Source organism: Hyperolius riggenbachi, chromosome 5, assembly GCF_040937935.1.
Source record: "Hyperolius riggenbachi isolate aHypRig1 chromosome 5, aHypRig1.pri, whole genome shotgun sequence".
Classification (NCBI taxonomy): domain Eukaryota; kingdom Metazoa; phylum Chordata; class Amphibia; order Anura; family Hyperoliidae; genus Hyperolius; species Hyperolius riggenbachi.
This window is the reverse complement of record NC_090650.1, coordinates 35,303,116-35,320,430: the sequence shown is the minus strand read 5'-3', so window position 1 is coordinate 35,320,430 and position 17,315 is coordinate 35,303,116. Positions and strand designations below refer to the sequence as shown.

At 46.9% G+C, this 17,315-nt stretch overlaps 1 protein-coding gene across 3 annotated transcripts in view; it reads left to right on the top strand.

The window, feature by feature from the left end:
• The window catches only part of KRIT1 (KRIT1 ankyrin repeat containing), a 51,331-nt gene that overhangs the window by 16,288 nt on the left and 17,728 nt on the right, over positions 1–17,315 (top strand). For all 3 annotated transcript variants that reach the window (XM_068235483.1, XM_068235481.1, XM_068235484.1), the window contains 4 exons: positions 1,104–1,233; positions 5,659–5,902; positions 10,402–10,517; positions 13,498–13,641. In XM_068235483.1, the coding sequence (XP_068091584.1) occupies positions 1,104–1,233; positions 5,659–5,902; positions 10,402–10,517; positions 13,498–13,641 (634 nt within the window). The remainder of the gene's footprint in view (positions 1–1,103; positions 1,234–5,658; positions 5,903–10,401; positions 10,518–13,497; positions 13,642–17,315) is intronic.

Sequence of the window (17,315 nt, the reverse complement as noted above, 5' to 3'; positions counted from 1 at the left end):
TCCATCCTCCATTTTAAAAATGGCCATTACCCCCTAACAGCTTCCTGGTCAGCACACTGTTAAACTGTAACATCACTCACTCGAGCCATGGGGAAACATGGACATTATCTTGCACATTCAGTTGTAACTGACAGCTGCTGATATCTAACTGACAGCAAGCAACTGGTATATTTCAGTTCTGACAAAATATTGTCAGAACTGGAAGGGATCACTGTAAGAAGAAAATGGTGAGCTTCTGAGAGGAACTGACGACGAGAATGTCATATTCATTTGCAGCTACATCATGCATTTATTTTAAATATTTTTACTCAGTTCAGGTTCCCTTTAAAGAGAACCCGAGGTGGGATTTAATTATGCTAGTGGGGCACAGAGGCTGGTTGTGCACACTAACACCAGCCTCTGTTGCCCCATGGTGTGCCTCCAAGACCCCCCTGCGCGCCGCTATACCCCCCGCAATGCTTGCGACACGCAGCTGGTCGCCAGCACAATGTTTACCTCTGCTTATCTGTTAGCGCCGCTCCCCCGTCAACTCCGTATCAGCGCTACCCGCCCACGTCCCTTCCCTCCCGCTGATTGGAGAGAAGGGACGCGGGCTGGTAGCGCCGATACGGAGGAGGCGGGGGAGCGGTGCTAACAGACAGGCAGAGGTAAACATTGTGCTGGCGCCACGCTGCGTGTCGCCAGCACTGCGGGGGGTTTAGCGGCGCGCAGGGGGGTCTTGGAGGCACACCATGGGGCAACGGAGGCTGGTGTTAGTGTGCACAAACAGCCTCTGTGCCCCACTAGCATAATTAAATCCCACCTCGGGTTCTCTTTAAGCCTGAATGATCTGCTGATTAACCAGCCAGCAGCTTCTGACTTCAAAAGGGCCTTGTTTCCAGGCCAGTACTGCAGGCAACACAGATGGGCAACTCGATACATGGCACCTGTGTTGCTTCATATTTTTCTCCAATGCTGTTGCTATCGCATTCAATTCATAATGAATGGAATCGCACTGCAAATAGGCAGAAATACACGCAACCATGCATTACAATTCTGCAGCTTTTCAAGTGACAGGTCTTCTTTAATGACTGTATTTGTTTGATATTGTCTTGTGTGTGTAGATAACTCAAAGAGCTCGTACAGCCCTGGAGGGCCGGTGTTTTACTGCCTGCAGGACATCATGAGGGTTTGCAGCGAGACCAGCAGCCATTTCTCCACCCTCACGGCACGCATGCTCATGGCCCTGGACAAGTAAGGACTTCCATAGGGGAGGGGTTCAGCTACTAACATCTCATTGGACATCTGTAACTCCCAGCAGCCATCAACTTCACTAATTGTCTCCTGTAGTCCAATCTTGCTTTTTAATCATGTAGTCTATCTATTATACTGTATTTTGCCATTTCTGATACACAGGAGAAGGATTTGTATCAGTAGCACATTATTTATTACTGCCACTAGATGGCAGTGTCTCCACTCGTGCTTATGTATAATTGCTGGCAATGAGGGGAATGCAAAAAAATCTATTAGCTTCTTTCTGGAGTGGAAACAATCTACTCGGAGACAACTCAAGGTGGCCATACACTGGTTAGATTAGCAGCAGATAGATCATCAGATAGATCTCTGGTGTATCTGATGTGTTTAGGAACATTTTTTTTACTAGGAACAGATTTCCGATAGATTTCAGGATGTATTTTTTTGCCATCAGATTTCCATTAAGTCCAATGCAAATTGATAAGCCATCTCAACAGATCTACCTAGATTTTCCAGCATGTCAGATCAATCGAAGCCGGCCGCAAATCGATCGGCCAATCGATTTGCGATCTATCGGCCACTAATCGGCTCAGTGTATGGGCCCCTTTAGGAGAACAACTGAATTGCATTATGAGCCCAGGTGTGAAAATATCAACTAGGCGAAAGCTTGGAGAAAAGGTGAATTGGTTCCGGCCCTGGGGCCCATATGCAATGTTTTCTCCTGTCAATATTCTTCTGGTGCTATGCACTCCATTGCGCGCTCCTCCAGAGACCAGATGTAAACCACCGTGGTTCAGGTGGCAATCTCACGTTCATTAATATGTATCACTCAAAGCATCGGTGATCATATCCAGTTCCAGTAAAAAAATCCTTTAATAAAAGCATAAAACAGAATCATCGCGCAGCATGTCAATCCAAACTGAATACACACTGCGCCTCTCGCGCACTTGGGTAACTTACAGACTCCCTTTAGGGATAGAGTAGCGAGTCATAGCGGCAAGTCTCTCCAGCATCAGACGCGTCTCCAATAGCCTCTCTGCGGCGTCCCGCTATTCAGGCTCCCGAGACTCCGGACTTCCGCACTGCGACCCACGTGACCTACGTCAGGCGTACTGGCTCCGACTTACGTGTTTCGTCACCAGGACTCATCAGGGGCTAGCACCAGAAGAATATTGACTATTACACAGGAACCACAGCGCACTCAGTGGATTTTATGTGATATTTATGGTGATATTTATATCAATCTGACTGATTTTGCTTTTTGCATTACTAGGGAGGTGATTAGTAACTAGGCAGCGCAGCAGTTTTGAAAGTGAATGTTTTCTCCTGAGTGTTTTCCTAGGAGATAATTTTTCATCTTGTATTTAAAGGGAACCTAAACAGACGGATATGGATGTTTCCTTTTAAACAATACCAGTTGCCTGGCAGTCCTTCTGATGTCTTTGGCTGCAGTAGTGGCTGACTCACACACCTGAAACAAGCATGCAGCTAATCCAGTCTGACTTCAGTCAGAGCGCCTGATCTGCATGCTTGTTGAGGGGCTGTGGCTGAGAGTATTAGAGACACAGGATCAGCCGGAGAGTCAGGCAACTGGCATTGCTTTAAAAGGAAAATCCAGATCAGTTTAGGTTCACTTTAAAATAACTTTTCAGCTCTCTGCATTTGGAAAAGTACCCCAAAGTAGGTGGAAATGTGGTATCTGAATGATTTTATTTTCTTGCTTGCTGGTACTCTGTCAGTTGCAGGGTGCTGAAAAGTTATGGAAAATGATCTCCTAGGAGAAAAGATGAATTGAATGAGGGTCTGAGGGCCACACGCAATTCTCTTTCTCACCTAAGTTTTCTCCTATGAGGAAAATTTTCATCTTTGATTTAAAGTGAACCTCCGGACTAAAAATCGACTCAGCAGCACTGAAAGGCCTGGTGTTTCTTTAACAGTATCACAGCATCAGAACTTTGTTTCTCTTATACAAGCCTCATTCTTAGCTGCACAGAAGAAAACTGTCCGGGCTTTTTTCCCCTGATGCTGTGCAAAGCATGATGGGATTTCTGATGTTGCTCTCATTCTGCTGCTTTGGTGCAATTTTTTTTTTTTTTTTTTTTACATTTTGAATTTGACATTTGAAGCCTAGCGTGTGCAGCTGGGAGGGGTAATCAGGACACAGGACAGTTGGAACTCTGTCTCCTGCTCCTTGTCACCTCCTTTCAACCAAAAAGATGGCTGCCCCCATGACAAAGATGGCAGCCCCCATGAATCACAAACATTTGCCTGTTCTTTTAAAACGGTGGGTAAGAGATTATATTACCTATCTATTCTAATTTAACATAATTAATGTAACTTAATGACAGTGTGTTTGTATAGGCTTAAGTTCCCCTTTAACATAACATTTTAGCACTCTGCAATGAAAAAGGGTAGGTAAAAAGTACTATCAAACTTATTTTGAGTATTTTTTTTTTTTTTAATTAATTTTTTTTTTTTTTAATTAATTTTTTTTTTTTTTTTGCTTGCTGATGGTTTAAAGAGAACCAGAGAGGATAACAGCAAAACTTTTATACATACCTGGGGCTTCCTCCAGCCCCGTACGCACGGATCGCTCCCACGCCGCCGTCCTCCGCTGCCTGGAACCTCCGGTACCGGGTCCCGTCATTACCGCCAGTCGGCCGGCGGACGCGGCCAATTGTCCGCATCACAGGGGTTTCCTCCATACACGTACGCTTGCGGGTGCCTACTGCGCAGCCTCATGCATACGGGTATGGAGGGAGCCCCGTGTGATGCGGACAATTGGCTGCGTCCGCCGGAAGTGACGGGTCCCGGTACCGACGATAGAGGAAGCGGAGGATGGCGGCGTGGGAGCGATCCAGGCTTATGGGGCTGGAGGAAGCCCCAGGTATGTATAAAAGCTTGCTCTATTTTCACGCTCCATTCCTCTCTGGTTCCCTTTAAAACACATTTTATTGACAAGTTTGAAAATATCCCCTTGGAGAAAACTCAGGTTAAAGTGACTTGCATGTGGGCCTCTCACTTTTTCTCCTGTGTTTTCACCTGGGTTATATTTTCAAACCCTGTCTTGTAAATCACCAGCCTGCACATAATCATCTTTTTTACTGGCAGACTAGAAAAAAAACTAGACAGCACCAACTGTTATCTATAACCACACCCCTTAAAGAGAATCTGTATTGTTAAAATCGGACAAAAGTAAACATACCAGTGCGTTAGGGGACATCTCCTATTCCCCTCTGTCACAATTTTGCCGCTCCTCGCCGCATTAAAAGTGGTTAAAAACCGTTTTAAAAAGTTTGTTTATAAACAAACAAAATGGCCACCAAAACAGGAAGTAGATTGATGTACAGTATGTCCACGCATAGAAAATACATCCATACACAAGCAGGCTGTATACAGCTTTCCTTTTGAATCTCAAGAGATCATTTGTGTGTTTGTTTCTTTCCCCCTGTTCTCATGCACTGAAGTTTCAGGCTTGTTTCTTCCTGCAAACAGCTTTGCCCTTGTCTGTAATTCTTCAGTATGTAAAAGCCCAGGCAGCTCAGAGGACGATTTATCCAGCTTGTAAAAGATAAGAGAGAAGAAAGAAGCTGCTCTAATCCTAAATAACACACAGGCAGTGTGCATAGAGGGGCCTGGAAAGGGGAGTTCATAGCAGAACCACAACACTGAAGAACTTGGCAGCCTTCCAGACACAGGCCGACAAGTCTGACAGGGGAAAGATACATTGATTTATTACAGAGACAGTGATAGTAGAAAGTGCTGCAGTAAGCCAGAACACATTAGAATAGCTTTTTGAACTTGTAGGATGATAAAAAACAGGATGCAATTTTTGTTACGGAGTCTCTTTAACCTTGCGATAGGCTAAAAGGTTTTATTTATCGATATACTTTGTACATACAGAGATACCGATTGCTTGGCAGTTGGAAACAGCAGCTATTGTAATGTTTACATAATGCAGTAATGTTCACAGACAGCAAACGGTCAGGACCATGGTCATTACATCACACTGTGGGAGGGGGTTCACCACAATATCAGCCATACAAACGCCCCTGATGACCTATTTGAGAAAAGGTAAAGATTTCTCATGGGAAAGGGGGTATCAGCTACTGACTGGGATGAAGTTCAATCATTGGTTACAGTTCCTCTATAAAATAAGAGGGTGAAGAATTTGGACTGCTCTGTTCGGAGCCAACATAATTTTGGGCTTGCATGGCTAACAAGATGGGGATTGGGATCACCTGATGCTGATGTTTCCTCCATAGATAACTATAGGGGGAGGGTTGCTGAATGAAGTGTAGATCGTTGGGATCAGGGAGGGGTTAGTTGGGGGGGGGGGGGGGGGGATTCTGAAAATAGGCTTTAAATAATTTTCAAGCACAAGTAAATATAAATTCAGCGTTAATCTGTGTGTTTTCTGCATAGGTGGTTGGATGAGCAACACACAAAGTCTCACGCCATTGCTGCTCTGTTCCGGCCGTCTCCTCTAGAGAGGATAAAAACCAACATCACCAATCCGGCTTACTCATCAGAAGACGGCCAATCGGAAGACTCGCTTCACATGGGCTACACCGCCCTGGAGATCAAGACCAAAATGATGGCTCTGGAAAAAGCAGACATCTGTATTTACAACCCTCTCTTTGGATCAGACCTGCAGTACACCAACAGGGTAGAGTTCTCATACACGATAATCAAACTGCTTTGTTTTTCTGTCAGTTAGCAGTTACCAAATAAAACTGACTACACCTATGGTGCCCACACACATATATATATTCTAATGCAATCTTTTTTAATTCTCAATTTTAGAGTGACTTTAAAGTGATTGTTTTTGAATGTTTTAAAATCTGTTCAGTTCAGTTAAATGCAAACTGTTCAGCTTTTCCCTCAATCACGTTTGATCTAAACCTAACCAATCGATTGACTTTTAAAGTGTACACGAGGTAAACCTCTGGTCTAAAAAAACATACTTGCTTTAACCACTTGAGGACCGGCATATTAATCCTCCTTAAGGACCAGAGCAGTTTTGTCATTTTAGGTGTCGCCAGTATAGATAGTCAGGCATAGGTTTCCCCAGTATAGACAGCATGGCTTAGGTGTCCCCAGTATAGACAGCATGGCTTAGGTGTCCCCGGTATAGACAGCGAGGCGTAGGTGTCCCCGATATAGACAGCGAGGCGTAGGTGTCCCCGATATAGACAGCGAGGCGTAGGTGTCCCCGATATAGACAGCGAGGCGTAGGTGTCCTCAGTATAGATAGCCAGGCATAGGTGTCCTCAGTATAGGTAGCCAGGCATAGGTGTCCTCAGTATAGGTAGCCAGGCATAGGTGTCCTCAGTATAGATAGCCAGGCATAGGTGTCCTCAGTATAGATAGCCAGGCGTAGGTGTCCTCAGTATAGGTAGCCAGGCGTAGGTGTCCTCAGTATAGGTAGCCAGGCGTAGGTGTCCTCAGTATAGAGAGCCAGGCATAGGTGTCCTCAGTATAGACAGCCAGGCGTAGGTGTCCTCAGTATAGATAGCCAGGCATAGGTGTCCTCAGTATAGGTAGCCAGGCATAGGTGTCCTCAGTATAGATAGCCAGGCATAGGTGTCCTCAGTATAGGTAGCCAGGCATAGGTGTCCTCAGTATAGGTAGCCAGGCATAGGTGTCCTCAGTATAGATAGCCAGGCATAGGTGTCCTCAGTATAGATAGCCAGGCATAGGTGTCCTCAGTATAGGTAGCCAGGCATAGGTGTCCTCAGTATAGATAGCCAGGCATAGGTGTCCTCAGTATAGGTAGCCAGGCATAGGTGTCCTCAGTATAGATAGCCAGGCATAGGTGTCCTCAGTATAGGTAGCCAGGCATAGGTGTCCTCAGTATAGGTAGCCAGGCATAGGTGTCCTCAGTATAGATAGCCAGGCATAGGTGTCCTCAGTATAGGTAGCCAGGCATAGGTGTCCTCAGTATAGAGAGCCAGGCATAGGTGTCCTCAGTATAGGTAGCCAGGCATAGGTGTCCTCAGTATAGGTAGCCAGGCATAGGTGTCCTCAGTATAGACAGCCAGGCATAGGTGTCCTCAGTATAGACAGCCAGGCATAGGTGTCCTCAGTATAGATAGCCAGGCGTAGGTGTCCTCAGTATAGACAGCCAGGCGTAGGTGTCCTCAGTATAGGTAGCCAGGCGTAGGTGTCCTCAGTATAGATAGCCAGGTATAGGTGTCCTCAGTATAGACAGCCAGGCGTAGGTGTCCTCAGTATAGGTAGCCAGGCGTAGGTGTCCTCAGTATAGATAGCCAGGCATAGGTGTCCTCAGTATAGATAGCCAGGCATAGGTGTCCTCAGTATAGATAGCCAGGCATAGGTGTCCTCAGTATAGGTAGCCAGGCATAGGTGTCCTCAGTATAGATAGCCAGGCATAGGTGTCCTCAGTATAGGTAGCCAGGCATAGGTGTCCTCAGTATAGGTAGCCAGGCATAGGTGTCCTCAGTATAGATAGCCAGGCATAGGTGTCCTCAGTATAGGTAGCCAGGCATAGGTGTCCTCAGTATAGATAGCCAGGCATAGGTGTCCTCAGTATAGGTAGCCAGGCATAGGTGTCCTCAGTATAGGTAGCCAGGCATAGGTGTCCTCAGTATAGGTAGCCAGGCATAGGTGTCCTCAGTATAGATAGCCAGGCATAGGTGTCCTCAGTATAGGTAGCCAGGCATAGGTGTCCTCAGTATAGGTAGCCAGGCATAGGTGTCCTCAGTATAGACAGCCAGGCATAGGTGTCCTCAGTATAGATAGCCAGGCATAGGTGTCCTCAGTATAGGTAGCCAGGCATAGGTGTCCTCAGTATAGATAGCCAGGCATAGGTGTCCTCAGTATAGATAGCCAGGCATAGGTGTCCTCAGTATAGGTAGCCAGGCATAGGTGTCCTCAGTATAGATAGCCAGGCATAGGTGTCCTCAGTATAGACAGCCAGGCATAGGTGTCCTCAGTATAGACAGCCAGGTATAGGTGTCCTCAGTATAGGTAGCCAGGCGTAGGTGTCCTCAGTATAGGTAGCCAGGCGTAGGTGTCCTCAGTATAGATAGCCAGGCATAGGTGTCCTCAGTATAGGTAGCCAGGCATAAGTGTCCTCAGTATAGGTAGCCAGGCATAGGTGTCCTCAGTATAGACAGCCAGGCATAGGTGTCCTCAGTATAGACAGCCAGGCATAGGTGTCCTCAGTATAGACAGCCAGGCATAGGTGTCCTCAGTATAGGTAGCCAGGCATAGGTGTCCTCAGTATAGGAAGCAAGGTTTAGATGTCCCCAGTATAGACAGCAAGGCGTAGGTGTCCTCAGTATAGGTAGCCAGGCATAGGTGTCCTCAGTATAGGTAGCTAGGCATAGGTGTCCTCAGTATAGATAGGCATTACTCACCTTCCCAGGTCCAGCGGCGAGCAGCTCTCCCCGCCATCTAGCCTCACACTAACGCTAAGTACTGGGTCCCAACTTGATGATGTCATCAAGCCCAGCACCCAAGGCTGGATGCCAGGCAGAGCGGAGGGGAAGCGATGATCATCGGAGGAACGTCAGGAGAGGTGAGTCCCGGTCCTCTTCTGGTGCCGCTGCCTTTAGTGATCATAACGATCAGCAGGGATTGTAGTGATCACATGATCAGGCGCAAATCACATGGCTCCTGATCAGTGAGGGGAGATGTCAGCTGTCCTCTCCCCGGCCAGGTCCGTGCGACCGCGGCGGGACTGTTACAGTTGCATCCTGTCTGCAGCAGTCAGCCACACAGAGGACGTAACTGTAATGTCCTTGGTCCCAAAGGGGTTAAGAAGAGGGAAGCCTCTGGGTCTGGTAAAGACCTCCCACGCTGTCCTTTGGCCCTCCGTTGCCACTCATGAACTTCTACTCCCACCCCCTTCCCCAATAAATCCAACAAACTTGGATTGAAGATCTGCACCACGCTTCTCTTCACGCCCGAGCATGGTCATTCTGTGCCTGCACGAGTACACCTGTGCCTCTGCAGTAAGCCAGAGCCTCACAAGCAGCTACGGGCTACTGCGCAGGTGCATTGGTGCCTGCGTGGTTGCAGCACAGCCGCACTCATGCATGAAGAGGAGCACGACCCGGATCTTCCAGAGGGTCCCGCTAGCAACAAGAAGAGGATGTGGGAAGCCTCTACAGAATCCAGAGACTTCCCTCTTCTTAGGTGAGTATGTGTTTTTTGATCCCTGGTTCACTTTAACCTTTTGTAAGGTGCTTGGCTTTGACCCCATTAGACCAGAGAAGGGATGCCGAAGGGACATGCATGCAGGGGGAGAAAGATGCGGCGGGAGTGCGGACATGGCACACTGCAGGAGGGGGGCTGAGGACAGTGTCAGGGGACAGCTTCTTGCTCCCCTTCCACGCCCTAGCAGCTGGCAGTGACGAGAGTGACAGAGACTTCAGCCAATCAAGGCTGAATTTGCATGTGACGTCACTTCTCTTTTGTGGCTGCTACTCTGCATACCACATTAGAGCCAGGGGGCATGAGGAATAAAAATCAATCAGCAAAAAGATGAGATTAAATTTTACACTTTTATATTGCCTCTTTAGCATCCATTTTACTTGTAGAACAGCTACTTATAGAACATTGATTTTAGATTTTATGCCTAACAGTTACTCTTTAAAGGAATACTGTAGGGGGGTCGGGGGAAAATGAGTTGAACTTACCTGGGGCTTCTAATGGTCCCCCGCAGATATCCTGTGCCCGCGCAGCCACTCACCGATGCTCCGGCCCCGCCTCCGGTTCACTTCTGGAATTTCAGACTTTAAAGTCTGAAAACCACTGCGCCTGCATTGCCATGTACTCGCTCCCGCTGATGTCATCAAGAGCGCACAGCGCAGGCCAATTATGGTCTGTCTCTGCGCAGTACACTCCTGGTGACATCAGCGGGAGTGAGGACACGGCAACGCAGGCGCAGTGGTTTTCAGACTTTAAAGTCAGAAATTCCAGAAGTGAACCGGAGGCGGGGCCGGAGCATCGGTGAGTGGCTGCACGAGCACAGGATGTCTGCGGGGGACCATTAGAAGCCCTGGGTAAGTTTAACTCATTTCCCCCCGACCCCCTGTCTTCATTTCTGCAATGATGAATTATGTAAGTACCGGTAATCAGATCCTGCTGCTATATGACCGGGTTACAGGGAAATGACCCTCTCTTCCTCTCTTGTAGGTTGATAAAGTGGTGATAAACCCGTACTTTGGGCTGGGAGCTCCAGACTATTCCAAGATCCAGATCCCGAAGAGGGACAAGTGGCACCGGAGCATGAGCAGCGTCATGGAAGACAAGTACTGTCCCCATCCTTTCTATCTTCCTTATGTACTGTAGTCTGACCTAAACATGCGCAGCTTCAAGTCCTAGTTTCAGGTAGGGATGGTCCATGAGATGCAAATAATTTCAAATCCATGCAGGATTATGCACATTTTTGTATGCAAATTTATGCAGCTTGAAAATGAACCAATCAAATCCTACTGAGGATAAGTTTGACTGGTCCATTTTCAGGCTGCATACATTTTGCATAATCCTGCATCAACTCGAAATTATTGGCATCTCATTACCAATCCCTAGTTTCAAGCTGTGTTCACACTGCACATAAAAACATTCTGCTTCAACAATCCATTTGGAACTGATCCGTTCACGTGAGTGGAACCCAAGTATGGGTCCTGCACGACTTTTCCGAATTGGCTGGGCGAAGCAGATGCCAGCTGAATTAATGAAAGCCTATGAGAACGGACATTGTCCTTTTTCGCTAGGCTTATCGCCGTGTACTTTTCACCAGTTTGGAGGGTATTTTTTTTTCTTTTTACTCACCTGCCGCCTTCTCATTGTGGTCTTATCTAATTGCTACCACCGCCACTTATTGTAAGGAGAAGTGCCGCTATACAGATTAGAGCCCCATCAGAAGCAACCAGCTCCCGTTGGATGGTAAGAAACCAATCAGAATCCTCCCTGGTTTGAATGGAGTAGGTTTAAGGGGAATAGAGTAGCAGCGCATCTGTACAGCACTCTGGCCCCAAACTGTCACCCAAGGGATCGAGTCCCGATCTCTGTGGGCAACAGTAATTGTGCATGTGTACACACCTTTAGGCCAAATCACATAAATAACTAAAGCTGCTTACTAAAGGAAAAAAAAAACTGCCATACAGGTACAATCAGAATGCTCACACACAGGTGAGTATAGGCTCGGCAGCCATATATTCATAGTGCAAGGCAGCCTGGGCCAATAGGCTTCATGCCAGTCCTATGACCCTTATAGATCACATAAACGGAGAGACCAAGCAGCTAACAGTGCGTTCAATAGCATAGGCGAATTAGTGCACTATAAGATGCAAATGTCCTATATTTGCTAAATTTTGGTTTTATGTAAATAAGCTCTGCCTCATTGCCTGCAGAAAAGAAAACGAGTTAGACTGTGTTTTCCTTTGGGGTGAAATGAGTAAGTTCTGTATTACTGACAGTGTACATCAGAACTGGATCAGTAAAATAGACTAGAAAGCTTAAAGGGCAACTGAAGTGAGAAAAATACGGAGGCTGCCATATTTATTTCCTGTTAAACAATACCAGTTGTCTGGAAGCCCTGCTGATCTATTTGGCTGCAGTAGTGTCTGAATTACACCAGAAACAAGCATGCAGCTAATCTTGTCAGATCTGACAATAATGTCAGAAACACCTGCTTGTTCAGGGTCTATGGACACCTACTTGTTTAGGGTCTATGGCTGAAAGTACTAGAGCCAGAGGATCAGCAGGGCTGCCAGGCAACTGGTATTGCTTTAAAAGGAAATAAATATGGCAGCCTCCATATACCTCTCATTTCAGCCGTCCTTTAAAGGGAATCTGAAGTGAAAATAAACGTATGATATAATGATTTCTATGTGTGGTACAGGTAAGAAACAGAACATTAGCAGCACTGATATTGTTTCCAGTACAGGAAGAGTAAAGTCCCATCTACATGGCACAATATTCCGTCAGATGGATCTATTAGATAATTTCCATCCAATCTGATTGGATTCCGATCACTTTTGGGTACTTATCAATGCAAAATCGATCGGAAACAATTTGGATTTCTACACACAATGCAATTTCTTATCAGATCACGGGTCAATCTGATGAAAAATTGTACCGTGTAGATGGGGCTTTAAAGGATACCCGAGGTGACGTGATGAGATAGACATGTGTATGTACAGTGCCTAGCACACACAACTATGCTGTGTTTCTGTTTTTCTTTCTCTGCCTGAAAGAGTTAAATATCAGGTATGTAAGTGGCTGACTCAGTCCTGACAGGAAGTGACCACAGTGTCACTGATAAGAAATTCCAACTATAAAACACTTTCCTAGCAGAAAATGGCTTCTGAGAGCAGAAAAGAGATAAAAAGGGTCAATAATTCATAGATTTTAGTCCTGGCATACATCAATGAATGTGTCACTGAGCAAAAGCAATAACACTGTTAAAACTTAAAAAGTAGATTTAAGCATAAAATAAAAGTGTGGAATATCTTTAAAAGTCATTTTTAGGAGAAGGAAGATAGATGCAATCGTTTATTTCATTAGTTTATTTTCGCCTCGGGTGTCCCTTAAGAAACTTCAGTTGTTATCTATGCAAAAGAGCTTATCTGAGCTCCACGACCAATTTGGTCGCTGCTTTCCGGAACATTTATACAACAAAGAAACAGTCAGAGACCGATTTGGATAACATTTTTACTCCATGGAAGATGGCTCATTAGCTCTGCTTGTCTTATAGTTTAAAATAGAGTGTGGCTTCTAATTGCCAATATTAGAGAATTATGCAATATTATAAAAAGCTAGATAGCTAAAAATTAAAATATGAGATTATTTTCTTTGCTACTAATGCACTATTAATTATTAGTACTACACATACGAACCATTACATACGGAGTTTTTTTTCCACTTCTGTGTCACTTTACTGTTAAGGCACGTTTCCACTTGTGCCGCACGCGTCAGTGAGACGCGCGGCGGCATTTCCGGGTCTGCGGGAACGCAGGCGAATCCCAGAAGCCATGCCATGCAGCCTCATGCGCGAAAACTGTGGGCAGTGTCGGCCCAATCGCTGCGCGAAAACTGTGGGCAGTGTCGGCCCAATCGCTAGGGTAAGCGATTCGGCCGGCAGCGCCATAGTTTCCTATGGCAGTTTCCCCGAGCGATTTGCCTGCGGGGAAACTGCGGATTCAGAGTGGTTTCCGCTCCAGTGGAAACGGGCCGTAAGTGTTTAGAATTGTACTTGTTCATGCACGTTATATTTTTATCCACTAGAGAGCGCCAGTGGGTGGATGATTTTCCTCTGCACCGCAGTGCCTGTGAAGGTGACACTACACTACTGAACAAGTTATTAGATGAAGGATTATCAGTCAATCAGCTGGACAATGACCAGTGGGCACCTGTGCATTACGCTTGCTGGTGAGTGTGTTTATTTCCTGTTATGCAGCGTTGGTCTTGTGAACTATCTGGTTGTACAGGAGCCGCTGGTACAATCTGGATACATTCTCTTTTTACATAACTGCAATGCGATGTTTTGAATATGTGCTCCCTATCAATAATAATACTATCATATTGCCTTATCGATTTTGCGCCTGAAATTTGATATGACGCTGGAGCGCTTTGATCCACGCTGTAATAATGTGGAAAAAATGAACACTGGCGGGTAAGCAATAAATGGTAAAATGTTTAAAAGTTAATCTGAAAGATGGATACTTAAGAAGAAGGAAGCCTCAGGATTCTGTAGAGCAAGGGTGTCAAGGCTCGCGGGCTGAATGCGGCTCTCCTCACCATTTTATGTGGCCCTTAAAGTGTACCAGAGACGAAACGTAAAAAAAATAATTCATACATACCTGGGGCTTCCTCCAGCCCCCTCCGGCCTGATCACTCCCTCGGTGCCGTCCTCCGGCTCCTGGATCTTCGGTACAGGATCTTGGTATCTTAGGCCAGTCGGGGTAAGTCGGCGCGTCGGGGAATTCCGCGCCTGCACAGTAGTACTAAGCAGAAAGCTGACTGATCACCAGGGCCGGATTTGTACCTTTTACCGCCCAAGGCCCACTGCCACCAGCCGCCCCCTACCCCCCCAAAAAAAAAATCCCCACTCCCCCCCCCCCACCACCACTGCTACCAACATCTCACCCCCAAACTTACACTTTCCCCAAGCAAAAAGTCTTAAAGTGAACATTACACAAAAAATACCTTAAAGGACAACTGTAACTAGATGGATAGGGAGGCTGTCATATTTATTTCATTTTAAGCAATACCAGTTGCCTGGCTATCCTGCTGATCCTCTGCCTCTAATGCTTCTAGTCATAGCCCCTGAACAAGCATGCAGCAAATTAGGTGTTTCTGACATTATTGTCAGATCTGTGCAAGATTAGCTGCATGCTCCTTTCTGGTGTGATTCAGACACTACTGCAGCCAAATAAATCAGCAGGGCTGCCAGGCAACTGGTATTGTTTAAAAGGAAATAAATATGGAAGCATCCATATCCCTTTCTTTACAGTTGTCCTTTAATAGATCATCCTGTTGTCCACTGTTCCTGTACTGAGCATATTCAGACCCCTCACTGCTGCCTGAGACCCTCTTCTTCCTTACCCAAATGTTGTGTTCCTCCCCCCTCTTAGTATATGTAGCCAGATGCTGTCCCCCTTTTATTATAGGCAGCCAGATGCTGCCCCCCCCCCCTTAGTATAGGTAGCCAGATGCTGCCCCCCTTAGTATAGGTAGCCAGATGCTGTCCCCCATTTATTATAGGCAGCCAGATGCTGCCCACCCCCCCCCCCCTTAGTATAGGTAGCCAGATGCTGCCCCCCTTAGTATATGTAGCCAGATGCTGCCCCCCTTAGTATAGGTAGCCAGATGCTGCCCCCCTTAGTATAGGTAGCCAGATGCTGCCCCCCTTAGTATAGGTAGCCAGATGCTGCCCCCCTTAGTATAGGTAGCCAGATGCTGTCCCCCATTTATTATAGGCAGCCAGATGCTGCCCACCCCCCCTTAGTATAGGCAGCCAGATGCTGCCCCCCTTAGTATAGGTAGCCAGATGCTGTCCCCCATTTATTATAGGCAGCCAGATGCTGCCCTCCCCCCCTTAGTATAGGTAGCCAGATGCTGCCCCCCTTAGTATAGGTAGCCAGATGCTGTCCCCCATTTATTATAGGCAGCCAGATGCTGCCCCCCCCCTTAGTATAGGTAGCCAGATGCTGCCCCCCTTAGTATAGGTAGCCAGATGCTGTCCCCCATTTATTATAGGCAGCCAGATGCTGCCCACCCCCCCTTAGTATAGGTAGCCAGATGCTGCCCCCCTTAGTATATGTACCTAGATGGTGCCCCCCTTAGTATAGGTAGCCAGATGGTGCCCCCCTTAGTATAGGTAGCCAGATGGTGCCCCTCTTAGTATAGGTAGCCAGATGATGTTCCCCCTCAGTATATGTGGCCAGATGCTGTCCCCACCTCCCTTAGTATAGGCTGCCAAATGCCGTCCACAAGTAACCCCCCTCCCCCTAAGTGTAGGAAGCCCGATTCTGTCCCCATCACCTCTAGCCGACCCCCCTCCCCCAGCAGCCGGTGCGGATTTCTTCATCCTCTCTTCCCCCCTCAGTCACTCGCAGAGCGGGAGTCAGTCACTGAACTTTCAGCGCTGAAGATTCCTCTGTCTCACTGGTCAGTGTCAGCCTCTGCAGTGCATCTCTCAATCCAGTCAGCGTCTCTTACATGTGACAGTGAGACAGAGGAAAGTTCGGTGACTGACTCCCGCTCTGCGAGTGACTGAGGGGGGAAGAGAGGATGAAGATGGACATTCGCACCGGCTCCTACTCTCTGGGAAGGTGGAGGGGCGGCTGAGCAGGAAGAGGATTAGCGGTGTAACAGGAAGCGCTGTGTAGCAGCGGTGATGTGGATGCTGCGGACTTAGGAAGCAGATTTCAGGGCTGGTGACAGGTGAAGTCAACCTGTCACCACCCGCCCCTCACCTTCTGGTGGATTCTGGCGCCCTAGGCACCAGTCTTGGGGGCCTTTCCCCAAATCCGGCCCTGCTGATCACTTAAGTACCAGCAGTCTCTGCCCCCTTAAGACCGCTGGTACAGAAATGGCGGAAACCCCGATGAATCGCTGCACATATCTGCCGCAACTGCCGTCACCGCCGCACGTCGGGAACCTGGGCCACTCATAGGATGGCAGAGTTCCTGTGAGCCGGTCAGGAGCAGCTTTCATTGGCTCCTGACCCTGTCTTTCAATGTAAGCCAATGGGAATTGCTTGCATTGAAAGACAGGGCCAGGAGTAGGCCTGAACGATTTTAGGAAAAGATTGAATTGCACAATTTCTGTCAAATTGTGATTTTGATTTGATTCTTGATTTTGTGCACTGTCCCAGGCCTGGCCACAAGGATCAGTTTGCGTGTGCAGTGCCAGCAATTCAGAGTCTTTCCTTTAGTTCTGTGAGAGTCCGCAGGGCAAGCTTTGGCCAGTTATCAAGCCTGGTTGGAGTGGAACCACAATTTGGCTTATGAATAATATCACCAGGGCTTTCATTGGTCAATTTTGTTTTTGTTATTGCTGTTCTATCTTAGTTGTTTGTTAGCGGTTTTATTATCTTTGTCAAAACTGTTGATGAAAATTTCAATAAAGACTTTATTGAGAAAAAAAAAATATCACCAGGGCCAGTTCTAGACTTTTTTGCCGCCTAAGGCAAACTTGTGAGGATGCAAAGAATTGTCAGTTGGGCCCAGTGCACACCAAAAGCTAGCAGATCCGCAATATGCTAGCGGTTTTGGGAGCTGATTTCAAAACAAACAAGTCTGGAAAGCTACCAACAATCAAAAGAAGCTTAAGGCAACATAGTCAACTAAAAACTAGACTTTTCACTTATCTGGGCATGCCTGGCATAACCACCTCAATCAGGCAATCGCCATACAATATAGATTGTACAATTTTGCCACAGAATATGAGCCAACAGATTGAATAGAACAGACAGATTAGGCAAGATATATGGAAAAGGCAAGATTGTACTATCGGGATCTCTTGATATATATATATAGGCAGTCGTACACCAGCTTCTCACCCTCAGCAAACTGTCCTACCCCCCCCCCCCCCTTTGC